The sequence below is a fragment of the Mauremys reevesii genome, linkage group 25 (genome assembly GCF_016161935.1).
Source record: "Mauremys reevesii isolate NIE-2019 linkage group 25, ASM1616193v1, whole genome shotgun sequence".
NCBI classification, from domain to species: domain Eukaryota; kingdom Metazoa; phylum Chordata; order Testudines; family Geoemydidae; genus Mauremys; species Mauremys reevesii.
Genome location: NC_052647.1, coordinates 9,951,721 through 9,970,561, shown reverse-complemented (window position 1 = coordinate 9,970,561; position 18,841 = coordinate 9,951,721). Strand labels below are relative to the sequence as shown.

General features: G+C 68.9%; 1 protein-coding gene across 1 annotated transcript; it reads left to right on the top strand.

The window, feature by feature from the left end:
• Window positions 1–565: 565 nt before the first annotated feature.
• On the top strand, window positions 566–17,989 carry RGL3 (ral guanine nucleotide dissociation stimulator like 3). Its single transcript, XM_039514703.1, has 18 exons — window positions 566–1,140; window positions 2,311–2,418; window positions 3,037–3,248; window positions 3,945–4,141; window positions 5,599–5,729; window positions 5,961–6,167; window positions 6,388–6,491; window positions 8,132–8,216; window positions 8,565–8,657; window positions 9,090–9,176; window positions 9,407–9,439; window positions 10,548–10,669; window positions 11,238–11,327; window positions 12,029–12,173; window positions 12,583–12,744; window positions 12,909–13,023; window positions 13,194–13,285; window positions 17,945–17,989. Exons 1-18 carry the CDS (start codon window positions 979–981, stop codon window positions 17,987–17,989), a joined length of 2,190 nt encoding a protein of 729 aa, XP_039370637.1. The 5' UTR covers window positions 566–978.
• Window positions 17,990–18,841: the final 852 nt, after the last annotated feature.

The following is an 18,841-nucleotide window of genomic DNA, read 5'->3' as shown; positions in this document are numbered from 1 at the left end:
GTGTCCTGCCCCCCGCCCCGATTGCCAGAGCTGTGACCCCCAGGGGGCATCTGCTCCCGGCCGCTCCCCCCCCCCGTTCAGTGTCAACCACAGATTGCAGCTCTGGGCTCTCCACACCTCAGCCCTGCCGGTGCCCCTCACTCCTGACCCGCAGCCCCTGCTGGCTACCCCTGGGGCCCCCCAGCTCTGCCGGTGCCCCTCACTCCCGACCCACAGCCCCTACTACCCACCCCTGGGGCCCCCACCTCAGCCCTGCCGGTGCCCCTCACTCCCGAACCGCAGCCCCCTGCTGCCCACCCCAGGGACCCCCACCTCAGCCCAGCCGGTGCCCCTCACACCCGCACCGCAGCCCCTGCTGCCCATCCCTGGGACCCCACCTCAGCCCTGCCAGTGCCCCTCACTCCCGACCCGCAGCCCCCTGCTGCCCATCCCTGGGACCCCCACCTCAGCCCTGCCGGTGCCCCTCACTCCCGACCCGCAGCCCCCTGCTGCCCACCCCTGGGGCCCCCACCTCAGCCCTGCCGGTGCCCCTCACTCCCGACCCGCAGCCCCCTGCTGCCCATCCCTGGGACCCCCACCTCAGCCCTGCCAGTGCCCCTCACTCCCGACCCGCAGCCCCCTGCTCCCCTGCCTGGAGTCGGAGGAAGGCGAGATGGGGCCAGTGGGGTTTCAGGTGCCCCCGAGTTCTGACCAGGGGAGACCTGCCCGCGTCCTGCCCCAGCCGCTGCTGCACCCACAGAGAGAACCCAGGAGTCCTGGCTCCCCGCACTCCCCCCTCCCCCGACTACTAGACTTTGCCCTGCAGCCTGTCCTCCCCCAGCTCTCAGTCCCCCCGGCTGCCCCACTCCTGGCCCCCTCCAGGGGGCTGAGCCTCCCCACTGAGCGCCCCACGTCCCCTCCCCGGGGGCGGCTGGGTCTCAGGCCGGGACTCCATGTCCCAGGCGCGCCCTGCGCTGCTCTCCCGCCCCCACCCCTTGGATGGGGGGAGGGGCCCCTTGTGCCCAAGCTGCGCTGCCCACCCCCTCCCCTCCCCCCGGCGGCCCGGCCCCTCCCCCCGGGGCTGCAGCCGAGAGACCTTCCCGGCGCCGCCGAGTCAAGGGCGGACGCCGCGATCCAGCCCCGGCGCCGGAGCGCCCGATGGTAACGCCGCGCCCGGGGCCCGAACCCCCGCCCGGCAGAGACATCGGCCCTGGGGGGCGGCCCCTCGGCTGGGCTGCGGGCGGGGGGCACATGGCTGCCCGGGGGCGCTGGGTGCCTGGGGCTGGGTGGGAAGGGGGGCGCTGGGTGCCCGGGGGGGGGGTAAGGGGGGCGCTGGGTGCCCGGGGGGCGCTGGGTGCCCGGGGGTAAGGGGGCGCTGGGTGCCTGGGGGGCGCTGGGTGCCCGGGGGGGAGGGGCGCTTTGTGTCCGGGGGGCACCTCCCCTGCTGGGGCCTGGGTCGAGACCCCCCCAGCTCACCGCGAACGATGGGGCATGGTGGGGTGGGGGCAGCTCGGGGGGATTGGAGACCTCACCCCCCTTCCCAGGCGGCCGCGTCCCATGGGGATCAGGGTGCCGGACGCCAGCCCCACATCCCCGAGCTGGGGGGGAGAACCTGACTTGCGGCTACTGGGATGGCAGCCCCCCCCCCACCAGCTGGGGTGGGGGTGGGGCGGGGGGGCAGCAGGGCCCCTTGTGGAGGTGGGGCTGGGGGAGGCCGACCCTGCTGGACCGGTTGGGCGGCTCCGCTCCGGCTCCTTAAATGGGGGCTTGTTCAGGGTAGCCGGAGCCGCAGAGTGCTCTGCCCCCCCCACATGCCACGCCCGCTTCTCCCCCCCCCCCGTGGGGGTGGGTGGCCCCTGCTCCTCCCCCCTTTAGCAGGGGGCTGGGAGTCCGGACTCCTGAGTTCTAGTCGCTTCCAAAGCAGCTTCGTGCCTCAGTTTCTCCCTCTGTTCTCTAGGGATGTGGATTCAGCACCCGCCTGTAGGGGGCGGTGGCGTGCCGGGGGGCTGCCTGCAGGGAGGGAGCCGCACTGCAGCACCATCCTTCAGCCCCAGAGCTGCCAGCACCCCAGGCTGATGGCTGCACCGGGGGTGGGGTGAGGGGCCCCCTTAATCCTCACCCCCCCCAGGGGAAACCTGTCTGTGGCAGAGCTGGGGAGAGAACCCAGGAGTCCTGGCTCCCAGCCCCGCCCCCCCACTCTAACCACTAGATCCCACTGTCCTCCCAGAACTGGGGACAGAACCCAGGAGGCCTGATTCCCAGCGCCCCAGCCCCATCGCTGGGTGTTGGGGGCTGGCCGGGCCCATGGCCTGGTCTGTTCTCCCCCCGCAGGAGCCCCTCCAGCAGTGGGGTGAAGAGGTGGAAGACGGGGCCATCTACAGCGTCACCCTGCAGCGGGTGAGGGCGGAGCCTGCGGCCCACGGGGGACCCTGCCCGCTGGTACGGGGGGCTCCGCCAGGGGCCTGTCAGCTCGCCTGAGCCAAGGGGGCTGGACCAGCACCTGCCTGGGGGAGGGTACCTGGTGCTGCAGGGAGCGGGGCGGGGGGCCAGCCGGGGGCGCTGTGCTGGGACTTTGGCTCATTTTCTACCGGAGCTGGAATTCTTCACCTCCGGACCTAATCCGCTGCCAGCGTTGTTATAAACAGCCCTGGGCTCCGCCCCAGAGGTGGCTGCAGCTCAGTGCCGGGCGAGGGGTCTCTGTATAAACAGCCCCTGGGCTCCGCCCCAGAGGTGGCTGCAGCTCAGAGCCGGGCGAGGGGTCCCTGTATAAACAGCCCCCGGCCCCACCCCAGAGGTGGCTGCAGCTCAGCACCGGGCCAGGGGTCTCTGTATAAACAGCCCCCGGCCCCACCCCAGAGGTGGCTGCAGCTCAGCACCGGGCCAGGGGTCTCTGTATAAACAGCCCCCGGCCCCACACCAGAGGTGGCTGCAGCTCAGGCCAGTGGACCCTTTTGGGGTCCTGCAGGAGGGGAAGAGGCTGGGGTGATGTAATTATTCCTTCTGTTCCCTCTGTCTCAATCTCTCCATACTTCTCTATCCCCATCCACTCCCCCGCAGGCCGGAGCCGGCCCCCCCTGCCCCTTCGTGCAGTACCGCACCTGCAAGCTGCGCCGGCTGCGCGCCGGGACCCTGCCCCAGCTGGTGAGGGGCCTGGTCTCGGCCAGTGCAGAGAGCGACCCCGGCTACCTCCCCAGCTTCCTGGCCACCTACCGCGCCTTCGCCACCCCCGGCCGCGTGCTGGAGCTGCTGCTGCCGCTGGGCCCCGACAGGTGAGCCGGGGGGGCGCTGGGATCCCCCCTCCCCCGACAGGTGAGCCCGGGGGGGGGGTGCTGGGATCCCCCCTCCCCCGACAGGTGAGCCCGGGGGGGCGCTGGGATCCCCCCACCCCCGACAGGTGAGCCCGGAGGGGCGCTGGGATTCCCCCTCCCCCGACAGGTGAGCCTGGGGGGACGCTGGGATCCCCCCTCCCCCGACAGGTGAGCCCGGGGGGGTGTGCTGGGATCCCCCCTCCCCCGACAGGTGAGCCCGGGGGGGCGCTGGGATCCCCCCACCCCCGACAGGTGAGCCGGGGGAGGGCGCTGGGCTCCCCCCACCCAACAGGTGAGCTGGGTGGGGTGCTGGGATCCCCCCTCCCCCAACAGAGGAGCCCCAGGGGTTGCTGGGATCCCCCCTTCCCTGACAGGGGAGCCCCAGGGGGCGCTGGGCTCCTCCCACTCCAACAAGTGAGCTGGAGGGGTGCTGGGATCCCCCCTCCCCCAACAGAGGAGCCCCAGGGGGCTGGTCTCTGGGGAAGCTGCAGGGCGAGAACCCTGCAGTCCGGTTCCCGTGGTGGGGGCCCTCCCCCAGCCAGGCCAGGGGAGGGGGCTGCTATGGGTTATAGGGATTCCCCCCAGTCCCAGAGGGGAGGGGCCTCAGAGCCTGATCTGCCCCCTCTTGCCAGGACTGACCCTCCCCTACCCCCCCAGGGCTGTGCTGCAGGTGCTGGAGCTCTGGCTGCGTGATCACCCCGAGGATTTCCGGGAGCCCCCCCAGCACCCCAGCCTGCGCCAGCTCCATGGCTACCTGCGCCAGGCAGCCCCGGGCTCGGAGGGGTGTGCGCGGGCCGAAGGGCTACTGCAGAGCTTCCAGGAGGAGCCGAGAGATGAACAGGCGGAGCCTGAGAGTAAGAGACTCTGGGCTACAACCCCCCTGCCTCCACCTGTCCCCTGGCCACAACCCCTGCCTCCGCCTGTCCCCTGGCTACAACCCCCACTGCCGCTTGTTCCCTGGCTACAACCACCGCCTCCGCCTGTCCCCTGGCCACAATCCCCACCTCCGCCTGTCCCCTGCCTCCGCCTGTCCCCTGGCCACAACCCCTGCCTCCGCCTGTCCCCTGGCCACAACCCCCGCTGCCGCCTGTCCCCTGGCTACAACCACCGCCTCCGCCTGTCCCCTGCCTCCGCCTGTCCCCTGGCCACAATCCCCACTGCCGCCTGTTCCCTGGCCACAATCCCCGCCTCCGCCTGTCCCCTGCCTCCGCCTGTTCCCTGGCCACAATCCCCACCTCTGCCTGTCCCCTGCCTCTGCCTGTCCCCTGGCTACAACCACCGCCTCCGCCTGTCCCCTGCCTCCGCCTGTCCCCTGGCTACAACCCCTGCCTCCGCCTGTCCCCTGGCTACAACCACCGCCTCCGCCTGTCCCCTGCCTCTGCCTGTCCCCTGGCCACAACCCCCGCTGCCGCCTGTCCCGTGGCCACAATCCCCACCTCCACCTGTCCCCTGCCTCCGCCTGTCCCCTGGCTACAACCACCACCTCCGCCTGTCCCCTGCCTCTACCTGTCCCCTGGCTACGACCACCGCCTCCACCTGTCCCCTGCCTCCGCCTGTCCCCTGGCTACAACCTCTGCATCCACCTGTCCTCTTCCTCTGCCTGTCCCCTGGCTACAACCCCCACCTCTGCCTGTCCCCTGCCTCCGCCTGTCCCCTGGCCACAATCCCCACCTCCGCCTGTCCCCTGCCTCTGCCTGTCCCCTGGCTACAACCCCTGCCTCCGCCTGTCCCCTGCCTCCGCCTGTCCCCTGGCTACAACCACCGCCTCCGCCTGTCCCCTGCCTCTGCCTGTCCCCTGGCCACAACTCCCGCTGCCGCCTGTCCCCTGCCTCCGCCTGTCCCCTGGCCACAATCCCCACCTCCGCCTGTCCCCTGCCTCTACCTGTCCCCTGGCTACAACCACCGCCTCCACGTGTCCCCTGCCTCCGCCTGTCCCCTGACTACAACCCCTGCATCCACCTGTCCTCTTCCTCCGCCTGTCCCCTGGCTACAACTGCCGTCTCTGCCTGTCCCCTGGCTACAATCCCTGCCTCTGCCTGTCCCCTGGCTACAATTCCCGCCCTCCGCCTGTCCCCCTCACCCCCAGCTACAACCCCCACCTCCATCTGTCCCCCGGCTACAACCCCCCAGCATCTGTCCCCCTCCTGGCTCTTCCACCACCACCACCAGTCCCCTGGCTACAGCCCCTCGTCTGCCTGTTCATCTTAGCCCCTCCTCCGCCCATCCCTTGGCTGGAACCCCTCAGCGCCTGTCCCCCTCGCAGGCCCTGTGCAGCCAGCAGGTCTGATGCCCTGCGCTGTCTCCCCTGCAGGCTGTGAATCCCCTGGGGATGGTCCGCTGGTGTTGGGGGGCGAGGGGGGGCCAGAGGGCTGCGGGGAGTCCCCCGATCTCCTGTCGTTCAGTGTGGAGGAAGTGGCCGAGCAGCTGACACTAATGGACATAGTAAGTGGGGGGCTGGGGGAGCGGGGCCAGATCACCCAAGAGAGCATAGCCCAGTGGTTAGGGCAGGGGGCCCGAGGGGCAGGACTCCTGGGTTCTCTCCCCAGCTCTGGGAGGGGAGTGGAGTCTAGTGGCTAGAGCGGGAGGGTTGGGAGCCAGGACTCCTGGGTTCTGTTCCTTTGCTGTGCCTGGGCATAGAGCATGGGCCCTCCCCCACTCCCTCCTCCCCCCCAGGAGCTGTTCATGCAGGTGCGGCCCTTCCACTGCCTGGGCTGCGTGTGGTCGCAGCGGGACCGCGAGGGGGCAGCGCCCAGCGTCTGCGCCACCGTGGCCCAGTTCAACGCCGTCACCGGCTGCGTCGTCGCCTCGGTGCTGGGTGATGTGCAGCTCCGTGCGCCGCAGAGAGCCCGGCTGCTGGAGAAGTGGGTGGCCATCGCCCAGGTGGGGGCAGGGGACAGCTGAGGGGGTGGGGTGGGGGGCAGGGCTGAGGGGGCCCAGTGAGGTGTGGGGGAAGGTGAGGGGCACTTATGGGAGGTTGGGGGGATCCAGGCCAGCAGGGGTTGGGGGAGGGAGTCCAGTAGTAACTGGACTTGTGGAGGGTTGCGGCGTAGATCTCGGGGGGGGGGGCAGCTGGATCCCACTGACTCCCCTCCCCCCCCAGCACTGCTGCGTTCTGCGAAACTTCTCCTCCCTGCGAGCCGTGATCTCCGCCCTGCAGTCCAGCCCCGTGCACCGGCTCAAGAGGACCTGGGCTGCCGTCAGCCGGTGAGAGCTGGGGGGCTGAATGGAGGGGGCGGGGGCTGTCCGGCAGTGGAGAGCGGCAGCTTTCACACCCTGCCCCCCTTTGGCTTGGTGGGCGGAGCTTGGGGGTGAGTTTGGCTCCATGCAATCTGACCAGCGCCCCCCGAAGGCATGGCTGGGATGGCCAGGGCTAATCCAGGAAGTCCCGCCTTCCAGAGGGCGGGACTTGCCCCCAAGAGCCAGTGCTCTTGGGTTGGGGCTCACGGTGGGGAGTGGGGTCCGGAGGATCCCGGTGACCCTGGAGGGGTGCTATGAGTGGGATCAGGACATGCTGGGGAGGCTGCCAGGATGGGGTTCAGGGGGTGGGGGTGGGTGGGACAGGAATAGGGGGGGTGAGAGGATCAGGGTGCCGGGGTGGGGATAGTGTCAGGAGGGTGCAGGACGCAGGGATAGGTGGGTGCCGGGATTGGGGACTGAGGTTTGGGGGAGCTGGGGGTGGGGATTGGGGGTTGAGGTTTGGGGGAGCTGGGGGTGGGGATAGAGGGTTATCAGGGTTCCCTCCCCACTCTGAACTCTGGGGTACAGATGTGGGGACCCGCATGAAAGACCCCCTACGCTTATTTCTACCATCTTAGGTTAAAAACTCCCCAAGGCACAAATCCTTCCCTTGTCCTCAGATTAGGTAACTGCTGCCACCACCAAGCGATTCAAACAAAGAATCAGCAAAAGGACGACTTGGAGTCCGATTTCCCCAAAATATCCCCCAAGCCCCTTCACCCCCTTTCCTGGGGAGGCTGGAGAATAAACAAGCCGAGATCAGCCCTGGGTTTTTCGGACACTAAAAAACCCAATTAGATTATTAAAAAACCAGAACTTTATTAGAAAGAGAAACGGTGACTGGAGCATCTCTGGACGACTGGACTGGAAGGGAACCTCACAGGCGATCAGCAGAGGGTTTCCCTCTGGGCAAAACTTTAAAGTTACAAAACGAGAAAACGGGGCTAAACCTCCCTCTCGGCACAGAGAAAATCACAAGCCAAAACAAAAGCTAATCTAAGGCGTTTCCTTGCTAAATACCTGCTAACTCGAGAGGGGTTGGATTTCTCTTGATCTGTCTCCAGCAAACACACAGAACAGACAGACAAAACAACCCCCCGCCGCCCCCCATTTGAAAGTATCTTGCCCCCTTATTGGTCCTTTTGGTTCAGGTGTCAGCCAAGTTACCTGAGCTTCTTAATCCTTTACAGGTAAAAGGATTTTGTGCATCTGGCCAGGAGGGATTTTATAGGACTGTACACAGGAGGGCTGTTACCCTTCCCTTTATGTTTATGACAGGGGCTGAGGATTGGGGGTGCCAGGGCAGGTGGGGGCAGGGATCAGGCACTGAGGATTGGGGGTGCCGGGGCAGCTGGGGGCGGGGATCGGAGGCTGAGGGTTGAGGATGCGGGGCCGATGGGGATGAGGATCAGGGGTTGAGGATTGGGGGTGTGGGGGCAGGTGGGGATGGGGATTGGGGGTACTGGGCTGGGTGGGGGTGGGGATTGGGGGTGCAGGGATGGGGATTGGGGTGCGGGCTGGGTGGGGGTGGGGATTGGGGGTGCAGGGGTGGGGATTGGGGGTGCATGCATGGACAGAGCTCTGTCTCGGTCCCGTCCCGCCCCCAGGGACACCATGGGCATCTTCCGGAAGCTCTCGCAGATCTTCTCCGATGACAAGAATCACCTGAGCTGCCGGGAAATCCTGCTGCAGGTACCTGGCGCTGGGGCCATGCTATGGGGTGCTGTGCCCCAGGGAGTGAGGGGGCTCGGTGAAAGGTGGGGGGCTTGCTGGGAGGGTGCCATGCTTTGGGGGCAGGGGGCTCAGCAGGGGGCGGGGGGCCTTGGTGAGCAGGGGGCTTGCTGGGGGTGCCATGCTGTGGGGGCAGGGTGGGGGGCTTACCAGGGGTGTAGGGCAGGGGGCACCGGGGGATATCGTGCTGCAGGGGATGGGGACACTGGGGCACCGTGCCCCCGGCAGTGGGATTTCCCTCCATGTACTGCAGGCTCCCATCAATGATTTCTTTGCGCTGGGCCCTGCCGGACCCATCCGTCTGCACAGGGAGATGCTGCCCAGGGCATCCCCGAGGGAGCCCCCAGCCCCCGCGTCGCCCGCAAAGCGACTCAGAAACTGAATCCCCCGGAGAAGCCAGTGGTGAGCGATGGGACCCGGCCAGGGTCTAGGGCCTTGCAGGGCTGCGGGTCGGGAGTGAGGGGCACCTGCTGGGCTGCGGGTGGGGATTGGGGGCCACTGGCAGCGCGCGGCGTGGGGGGTGGGGAGGGATAACGGGGGGGCTGCGAGTCGGGAGTGAGGGGCACCTGCTGGGCTGCGAGTCGGGAGTGAGGGGCACTGGCAGAGCTCAGGGTGGGGGGTGGGGAGGGATAACGGGGGGCTGCAAGTCGGGAGTGAGGGGCACCGGCAGAACGGGGGGTGGGGGTGAGGAGGGATAACGGGGGGCTGCGAGTCGGGAGTGAGGGGCACTGGCAGAACTTGGGGTGGGGGTGAGGAGGGATAACGGGGGGCTGCGAGTCGGGAGTGAGGGGCACCGGCAGAGCCGTGTGGGTGACCCGGACCCTCCCCCTCCAGGCGCCCCCCCCGGGCACTGTCCCGTACCTTGGCACCTTCTTGACGGATCTGGTGATGCTGGACACGGCGCTGCCGGATTTCCTGGAGGTGAGTCGAGGGGGCTGGGGGTCCCAGGCTCACACCCTCGCTGTGTCACCCCCACAGTGCCCATCTCAGGGGCCCCCTAGGGCCGAGCTGCTCTTCCCCCGAGACCCCCAGAGGCTCTTGTGCACATCCTGCCCCCGGGGGCCGGGACCCCTCCCCCAGTGCCAGCCCCTTCCTGGGGTAACCACTGGGGGGGCCCAACCCCCTCACGTTCTCTCTCTGATTCCCCCCAGGGTGGGCTCATCAACTTTGAAAAGAGGCGGAAGGTGAGTGGGGGGGAGAGGGGCTGGCCGGGACCCTGGGAGAGCAGAGGGGAGTGGGGGGGGAGGGGCTGGGAGTCAGGACTCCTGAGATCTCTGATCTGTTGGTGGGAGAAATTGGGGGGGAGGGTCAGGGGATGGGAGCTGGGGTGATGGGAAGGGGGCTGGGGGTGGGGACAGGAAGCTGGGGTGGATGGTGGGGATGGGAGCTGGGGATGGAGGACAGGAGGCCTGCGGTGGCAGGATGAGTGCTGGGGGCACGGGAGTGGATGGGAGGCTGGGGATGGGAGGTGGGGGTGACAGGATGAGGGCTGTGGGGCGGGAGGCTGGGTGGACGAGGAGGACGGGAGCTGGGGGACAGGAGGCAGACGGCGGGGACGGGAGCTGTGGGGCGGGAGGATTGGGGGGACAGGAGCTGGGGCGGGGAGGACGGGAGTTGGGGGACAGGAGGCGGATGGTGGGGACGGAGCTGTGGGTCGGGAGGATTGGGGGGACAGGAGCTGTGGGGGCAGGAGGCTGGGGGGGCGGGGAGGACGGGAGTTGGGGGGACAGGAGGCGGATGGCGGGGACGGGAGCTGTGGGGCGGGAGGATTGGGGGGGACAGGAGCTGTGGGGACAGGAGCTGGGGGCGGAGGACGGGAGTTGGGGGACAGGAGGCGGATGGCTGGGACGGAGCTGTGGGGCAGGAGGATTGGGGGACAGGAGCTGGGGCGGGAGGCTGGGGGCAGGGAGGACGGGAGTTGGGGCTGGGGCGGGAGGACGGGAGTTGGGGGACAGGAGGCGGATGGCTGGGACGGAGCTGTGGGGCAGGAGGATTGGGGGACAGGAGCTGGGGCGGGAGGCTGGGGGCAGGGAGGATGGGAGTTGGGGACAGGAGGCGGATGGCGGAGCTGGGGCGGGAGGACGGGAGTTGGGGGGACAGGAGGCGGATGGCTGGGACGGGAGCTGTGGGGCAGGAGGATTGGGGGGGACAGGAGCTGGGGGGGCGGGAGGCTGGGGGGGCAGGGAGGACGGGAGTTGGGGGGACAGGAGGCGAATGGCGGGGATGGGAGCTGTGGGGCGGGAGGATTGGGGGGGACGGGAGCGGGGCCCTGAACCCCGTCTCTGGGCCCAGGAGGCCGAGATCCTGCTGCGGATCCAGCAGCTGCAGGCGTCGTGCCGGGGCTACGCCCTGCACCCCAACCCCCCCGTGCTGGCCGCCTTCCAGCGCCACGGCCGGCTCGCCGAGGAGCAGAGGTACCCGGGGGCGGGGAGGGGGTCTCGGGGGGTCGCAGTGGCGGGGCAGGTGGGAGGTGGTCAGTGAGCAGGGAGTGCAGTGGGGGGCAGAGGAGGGGCTAGAGGGGGCCGGTGGCGAGGGGGCAGTGAGGGGTGGCAGGAGAGAGGCAGGGGAGGGGGCAGAAGAGAGGCCAGGGGCAGTAGGGAGGTGGGGAGGGGCAGTGAGGGGGCAGGAGAGAGGCCGGGGGTCAGTGGGGGCAGTAGGGAGGTGGGGGAGGGGCAGAAGAGAGTCCGGGGCAGTAGGGAGGTGGAGGAGGGGGCAGTGAGGGGGCAGGAGAGAGGCCGGGGGCAGTGGGGGAAGTAGGGAGGTGGGGAGGGGGCAGAAGAGAGGCCGGGGGCAGTAGGGAGGTGGAGGAGGGGGCAGTGAGGGGGGCAGGAGAGAGGCCAGGGGTCAGTGGGGGGGGCAGTGGGGCATCACATGGGGAGCTGCCTGGAGCATCCCCCTGCATGATGGAAGGAGCGAAGTAGCCGCAGAAGGGGGGGGGCAGGACGGACACTCGCGAACCCCCCCTCCGCTCCCCCCCCCCAGCTACCGGGTCTCGCGGCTCATTGAGCCCCCAGCCGACTCCTGCCCCAACTCACCCCGCGTCAAACGCAGCCTCAGCAAACGCTTCAGCTCGTAAGTCACCCCCAGCCCCCCCCAGCTCGGCAGTCGCCCCCCCAGCTCGGGAGTTACCCCGCCCCCCGGCCCCCCTGCAGCTGGGAGCCCCCATCAGCGCCGTGCCGCGGCCGGGGGCGTCTCCGGAGCTGACCTGGGCTCTCCGAAAGGCCGGGCGGGACGATCCCAATGGTCTGTCCAGCCGCGGCGTCCGTCTGCCTGTGAGCAGCCCCCCCCGGCCTGAGCTCCGGGAGCTCCGGGAGCCGGGAGCCCTGCCTGGGGGGTGTGGGGATGGCGCTGGCTGTGCCCAGCCTGCCTCAGTTTCCCATGGGGGGTCCCGTCGGCTTCCCGCATCCCCTGCTCAGAGGGGTCGATCCTGGGGGCGCCATGGGGCAGCCCTAGGCCAGGCCTCACTCCCCTCTCCTCTGGGGGTCATTCCCTTGGCACTAGCGCCTGGTCAGGCAGAATCAGTGGGGAAACTGAGGCACACGTAGTGGTCATAAAACTATTACCAGATTTCCCACATGCATGTGGAGGTGGGGGAGGGGCAGGGGGTCCGTGGGTATTGGGGGGAGGAGGTGGGTGTTGGGGGGCATCTCTCTCTGGGAGGGTGGAATTGGCGTCTGGAGAGGGAGGGAGATGTCTGGGGGGCAGGTTCTCTTTTCGGCCCCCCCAGCCCTTCCTCCCCCCTTTCTTGCCCATTCACCCCCATCTCCCCTCAGGCTCCTGCTGGGGGCCGAGGCCCTGCCCCCCCGTCTGCCCTCCGCAAAGGGCAGCATCTCGCCCGCGGGCACCGGCAGCAGCTGCGAAGCCGATGAGGGGCCCAATGCCCCCTGCTCCCCGGAGATGGGGGGTCCCCTTGGCAAGGTACCGTGGGATGCCGGGGGGCTGCCGGGGTAGCTGGGGGTGGGCTGAGCTGGGCCAGTGCAAAGGCCAGTGTCCGCTGGGCTCCAGTGATTAGAGCAGGGGGAGGGGGGAACCCCGGACTCCTGGGTTCTCTCCCCGCTCTGGGAGGGGAGTGGGGTGCGGTGGTTAGAGCTGGGGGGGAGGGCGGGGCTGGGAGCCCGGACTCCTGGGTTCTGTCCCCGCTTTGGGAGGGGAGTGGGGTGCGGTGGTTAGAGCTGGGGGGGAGGGCGGGGCTGGGAGCCCGGACTCCTGGGTTCTATCCCCACTTTGGGAGGGGAGTGGGGTGCAGTGGTTAGAGCTGGTGGGGACTCCTGGGTTCTCTCCCTGCTTGCTCACCAGCTCCCATTACCCCCCCCCCCCCCGCGCCCAGAGCCTGCTGGAGCTGCCGGTGAGCACCTGCCCCCCCGAGGAGCCGCCCTCCCCCCTCGCCCGCCGCCCCGGCTCGCCCCTGTACAACCAGCAGGGGGCGGACTCGTGCATCGTGCGGGTCAGCATGGACAACGCCCACGGCAACCTCTACAGGAGCATCCTGGTGAGGGGGGGCTGGGGGGTCCTGCCTGTGGGGCGGGGCTGGGGCTGGCCCCGCCCCATCCCCATTGCTGCCCTGTACCCTCCCCATCCTGCATGCTCCCGCCCCCACCCCTGCATGTGCTGCCCTCCCCCACCCTGATCCTGTGCCCCCCTCCGGCCCCCCAGCTGACCAGCCAGGACAAGACCCCGGCCGTGGTGCTGCGCGGCCTCCAGAAACACGGCCTGGACGGGACCCCGCCCGGAGCCTTCCAGCTCCTGCAGCTGCTGGGGGGCGGCAGAGGTGAGGGGGGCCCGGCTGGGACGGGGAGGGGAGATGTCACAGGTGGGGGGACGGTTGGGGGGGTGAGGGCATGGGGGGAGGTGTTGGGGGAGGGGCAGGGGGAGACGAGGACCAGCTGGGGGGTCTTCAGTACCATTGTGCCCCCCTCACACTCTCCTCCGACCCCCCAGAGCTGCTGATCCCTGACGGGGCCAACGCCTTCTACGCCATGAATCCAGCCGCCCACGTCGACGTCGTCCTGCGCCGGAAGGGCCCCAGCCCCGCCTCCCCCGACCCCCCACTCCCCACCACCCCCCCACCCCCCCCCCCCCCCGCCCAGCCCGACCCCTGGCGCCCCCACTCCCCGCCCCCCCCGGGCCCTTTTTGCCCCCAGCACCGCGCAGGCCGGGCACCCCCATGCTCCCCTCTCCTCCCTCCCAGCCCCTAGCACCTCCCCGGCAGCCTCCCTGGCCTCTCCCCCCTGATCTCCACCCAGAGCCACCTGCTTCATTCCCCAGCGCCCCGGCTGCAGGTCCAGCTCCTCCCTGCACCTGCTGTTGGGCCCCCCCCCCGCCATCGGGGAAACAAGCCTCAGCTGGGCTCCCCCAATTCCCACCCCCCCGGTCAGTCCCGGGGTATGGGGCCCCCCCTCAGCCTGCCCCCCGTCCCGCCCTGCAGCCAGGAGCGCTGAGCGTGCCGTGGGGCACCGGAGACGCTAGGATCGGCTGTGCTGGGGGCTGCCCTGCTCCCAGGAAGAGGGGTTTGGGGGGCAGGCGATCCACGGGGGCCTGGAGGGGCCAGCGCTCCTGGGAGAGGTCCCCGCTGAGGGGTGGGGTCTGTGCTGGGGGTTCCCCCCTCGCTGCTCCCCAGCAATCAGCCGAGGGGGGGGGCTCTGAATCCTGGATTTTCCAATAAACCCCCCTGAGCAGAGCAAACCGTGGTCTGATGGTTTGTTCTGCCCCCCCCGGGGGGGATCTGGGGCAGGCCCGTTTTTGTAGGGGGTGGAAATGGGGGGCCAGTGATTTTGTAGCTGGTTGAGCCCCCCTCCAGTGGCCACTAGGTGGCAGCAGCTGGCCCTGGCTCCCTTGGGGGGCCCCGGCTGGGGAGCTGGTGGGGCTCTAGGCTGATGCCTGTTGGGGGTGCGGCTGTGTTTTCAGCCCCACCCCCTGGTTGCCGTGACAATGCTGGGGATGAGCCTCGCTCTGGGTGTGGGGGGGGGCTGCCAGGAGCCCCCAGACGGGGGCAGGGAGGGGGCATCGGGGTCTCATTCCCCTCCGCAGCTTTGTGTCTTGGTGGGTGGGGGGGTCTCCACTGCGGGATCAGGCCCTTTGCAACCCCAGGATCAAGGTGTCTTCAGCACCCCCCCCCCCCGTCCAGGATTGGGCCCTTGGCGGATGTGCCCCCCCCGCTCCAGAATTGGGCCCTCAGTCACCCCCCACCAGCAGGCCGGGGCCTGGAGCTGCAGCAGGATCGGATCTTGGGGGGGGTCGGCTCCTGGGGTCCCACGTCCCCCTCGCTACGGCTGACGCTGGGCTCGCCCCCAGGCCACTGTGGGGGGGAGGAGCACGGGGCTAGGAGGGGGCGACGGACCCCGTCTGGGAGTCTGAGCCCCACAGAGATCCCCAGGGTCCGGCAGCCGCCCCCTGCTTCCTGCCCGGCACAGCCCTGCCCCAGGTCTGCCAGCAGCGGGCACCGGATAGATAGAGGGGGGGCCTGGGGCAGGTGGGGGTGGGAAGGGATGGATAGAGGGGGGCTTGGGGTGGGTGGATGTCTGTGTGGAGGGATAGACAGAGGGGCGGGGTGTGGGGTGGTAGGGATGGACGGCGGGATGGGGCAGGTGGGTCAGTAGGGATGGATGGGGGGATGGGGGCAGGTGGGGGTGGGAAGGGATGGATTGGGGGAATGGGGGTGGGTAGGGATGGATGGGGCAGGTGGGGTGGGAAGGGATGGACAGAGGGGAATGGGGGTGGGTGGGGACGTGGGGCAGGTCGGGGGAAGGGATGGATGGGGGCTGGGTGGGGTTGGGAAGGGATGGACAGAGGGGAATGGAGGCAGGTGGGGACATGGGGCAGGTGGGGGTGGGTAGGGATGGACAGAGGGGAATGGGGGTGGGTGGGGACATGGGGCAGGTGGGGGAAGGGATGGACAGAGGGGAATGGGGTGGGTGGGGACATGGGGCAGGTGGGGGAAGGGATGGACAGAGGGGAATGGGGGTGGGTGGGGACATGGGGCAGGTGGGGTGGGTAAGGATGGATTGGGGCATGGGCCTGGGTGAGGGGTGGTTAGGGATGGATGGGGATGGGGCAGGTGGGGTGGGAAGGGATGAACAGAGGGGAATGGGGCGGGTGGGGATGTGGGGCAGGTCGGGGAAGGGATGGACAGAGGGGCATGGGGCTGGGTGGGGACATGGGGCAGGTGGGGTGGGAAGGGATGGACAGAGGGGCTCGGGGCAGGCGGCTGCCGTGGGGAGGGTTAGATGGGGCTGGGTGTGAGTTGGGAAGGGATGGATGGGGAATGGGGTGGGTGGGAGGTGGGTAGGGATGGATGGGGGCTGGGTGGGGACATGGGGCAGGTGGGGTGGGTAGGGATGGACAGAGGGGAATGGGGCGGGTGGGGACATGGGGCAGGTGGGGGTGGAAGGGATGGACAGAGGGGAATGGGGTGGGTAGGGATGGATGGGGGCTGGGTGGGGTGGGAAGGGATGAACAGAGGGGAATGGGGGTGGGTGGGGATGTGGGGCAGGTCGGGGAAGGGATGGACAGAGGGGAATGGGGGTGGGTGGGGGTGGGTAGGGATGGATGGGGGTGGGTGGGGGTGGGTAGGGATGGACAGAGGGGAATGGAGGCAGGTGGGGACATGGGGCAGGTGGGGTGGGAAGGGATGGACAGAGGGAATGGGGGTGGGTGGGGACATGGGGCAGGTCGGTGGGAAGGGATGGAATGGGGGCTGGGGCAGGTGGGGGTTGGGAAGGGATGGACAGAGGGGGAATGGAGGCAGGTGGGGGACATGGGGCAGGTGAGGGGGTAGGGATGGACAGAGGGGAATGGGGGTGGGTGGGGGTGGGTAGGGATGGACAGAGGGGAATGGGGGTGGGTGGGGACATGGGGCAGGTGGGGTGGGTAGGGATGGACAGGGGAATGGGGGTGGGTGGGGGACATGGGGCAGGTGGGGTGGGTAGGGATGGACAGAGGGAATGGGGGCAGGTGGGGACATGGGGCAGGTGGGGGTGGGAAGGGATGGACAGAGGGGGAATGGGGGCGGGTGGGGGGTGGGGAGGGATGGGTGGGGGCTGGGTGGGGGTGGTTAGGGATGGACAGAGGGGGACTGGGGGCGGGTGGGGACATGGGGCAGGTGCGGGGGGAAGGGATGGACAGAAGGGGCTCGGGGCAGGCGGGTGCCCGTGGGGAGGGCCCATAGATCACACGGGGGGCAGACGGGTTCTGCAGCTGGCTGGCGCAGGGCCGTGCCCTGGGTTTCTCCGGCCCGCGGTGCCTCCCTGGCACCAGGCCAGGCTCCCTGCCCCTCGCTGGGGGGCTCCCGGCTGCAGGGGGCCGGGTCCATCGGCTGCGAATCGCGGGTGCTACCGGGTGCACGATCCCCAGTTTATTCAATGCCCACTGGGGACGGGGGACCCGGCCCGCCAGGATCCGCTCCCAGCCCAGAGGGTGGGGCTGAGGGTCTGCGCCTGTGGGTCCAGGCCGGGCGTTTGGGGGATCAGCCGCCCCTTGGCCCCATGTGACTCTGGCTCTGCCCTGTCTCATTAGTCCCCTGCTCGCAGCCTCGGCGGGGCCCCCGGGTGGCCCTGAGGGGTCGCGTGGGGCAGCCTGGCCAAGCCAGAGCGTGGACCCAGCAGAGCTGCCGTGGGCACCGTTCTGGCTCTGCCCTTTGTCCGGCCAAGGGGGCAGCGCTGAACCCCCAGCCTGACCCCTTTGCTCTGGTGCCGGGGCTGGGTTGCTGGGTGTTAATGGGGGGTCCAGGGGGGGCTCCCCTTGGCTGTTTGGAGTCTCCAGCTGGTGCTTGAACCAGCCCCTGGGTCCACCCTAGCCAGCCCCAGGTGCCTGCTCTGGGCCAAGAGCAGATTTAACCCTTTCGCATCTGCTGGGGAGCAAGGCTATGTCCGGAGGGAAACTGAGGCACATGTGAGTGTCATGAAAATATTACTGAAAATTCCCATTTTGCCACAGCCCCCCAGGCATCTTCGTTAGCGTCTCAGCTGCGCTTCCAGGCTGCGTCCGGGGTCGGGGCCCCCTTCGGGCCTGGTGCTGCACAGACCCCGCCCGGGATCAGGGCCCCCTTGGGCCAGGCGCTGCCCGGACCCACTGAGAGACAGTCCCTGCCCCGGAGCTGACAAGCTAAATACTCTCCCCACTGGGCAGGTGGGGAAACTGAGGCACAGAGGGATGCTGTGACGGGCGCATGCGCAGGGGCTCCGTGTCTCAGTCCCAGATCAAACGGTTCCTTTGAACTGTAAATACCCCCCCTTTGGAATCTGTAACACTGCCGGGGGGGAGGGAATCAGGCCATGAGGACCCCCCCCACACACAAAGCCCCTGCCCCCCCTGCCTGGCTCTCCCATCTCACCACTAGCTTCCTGCCCCCCAATCCCTGCAGTTGCTTAGCAACCAGCCAGCCTTATTCCTTCCCCCACCCCCGCTGTTAAGGGGGTCCCTAATATCCACCCCCCCAGTCTTGGTGATCCTGGCTCCCACCAACCCCAGTGTGACCCCTGCGGTGACAAGAGGGGGGGCATCAGCCCAGGGTGCCCCCCCCATCTCTTCTTGCTGTTCCGGCTTGGAAAGGGTTAACGGGCAGGCCCCATGGGGGAAATGGGTGGGAGCCCCTGGGGCGGGGGGATTATCCTGCATGGGGAGGGGGCGATAAGCAGCAGGGAGAGAGGGAAGCGTCCTGGGAATGGCTGATATGGGTCCTCTCCCCCCCCCAGTGTCTCTGGCCCCTGCCCATCACCCCTCCAACCACTAGCCCCTGAGGCCTCTCCCAGAGCTGGGGATAGAACCCAGGAGTCCTGCCCCCCTCCCGCCACCCCCCGCTCAGAGCTGGGGATAGAACCCAGGAGTCCTGCCCCCGCCACCCCGCTCAGAGCTGGGGATAGACCCCTCTCCCCTCACCCACAGACTGCTCAGAGCTGGGGATAGAACTCAGGAGTCCGGATCCCCCTCCCCCACTAACCCCCACAGCCTCTCCCAGAGCTGGGGTGTCACGGAGCCCCCGGGCGCTGCTCTGGAGCTGCTCCCCACCAAGCCGGGCAGGACTCTGGGGAGCCTCCTTTCTGGGAGCAGCCTGTCCCCAGGGCAAGAAGCTCCCACGGCTTCACCTCCTGGGTCTCTCCTTGGAGCATTCAGCATCCTCGGCCCCTCCGTGCGCTTCCCCCAGCGAGCCTGCCCCAGTGGGATCCTGGGGGGGCCACCGGGTCCTGCCCCCCCACTGCGCAGTCAGACATGACTCTCAGCCAGCCAGTAACACAGAGGTTTATTCGATGACAGGAACAGGGTCTAACACAGAGCTTGTAGGTACCGCGAACCGGACCCCTCGGCCGGGTCCATTCTGGGGGCAGTGAGCCAGACCCCCACGTCTGCACTTCACTCCTCATCCCCAGCCAGCCCCAAACTGAAACCCCCTCCAGCCCCTCCTCCTCTGCTCAGTTCCTCTCCCGGGCCACGAGGTCACCTGATTTCTTTGTTCTCCCCCACCTGTAGCATCCCCTTGGAGGGGGGGGGAAGGGCCTGGCCATTAGTTGCCAGGCACCAGAGGGTCGGCCAGAAACTGAGCCGCCCCCCCCCCCGTATTCAGAGGGAACATTAAGAACAGCCCCACTTTGTCA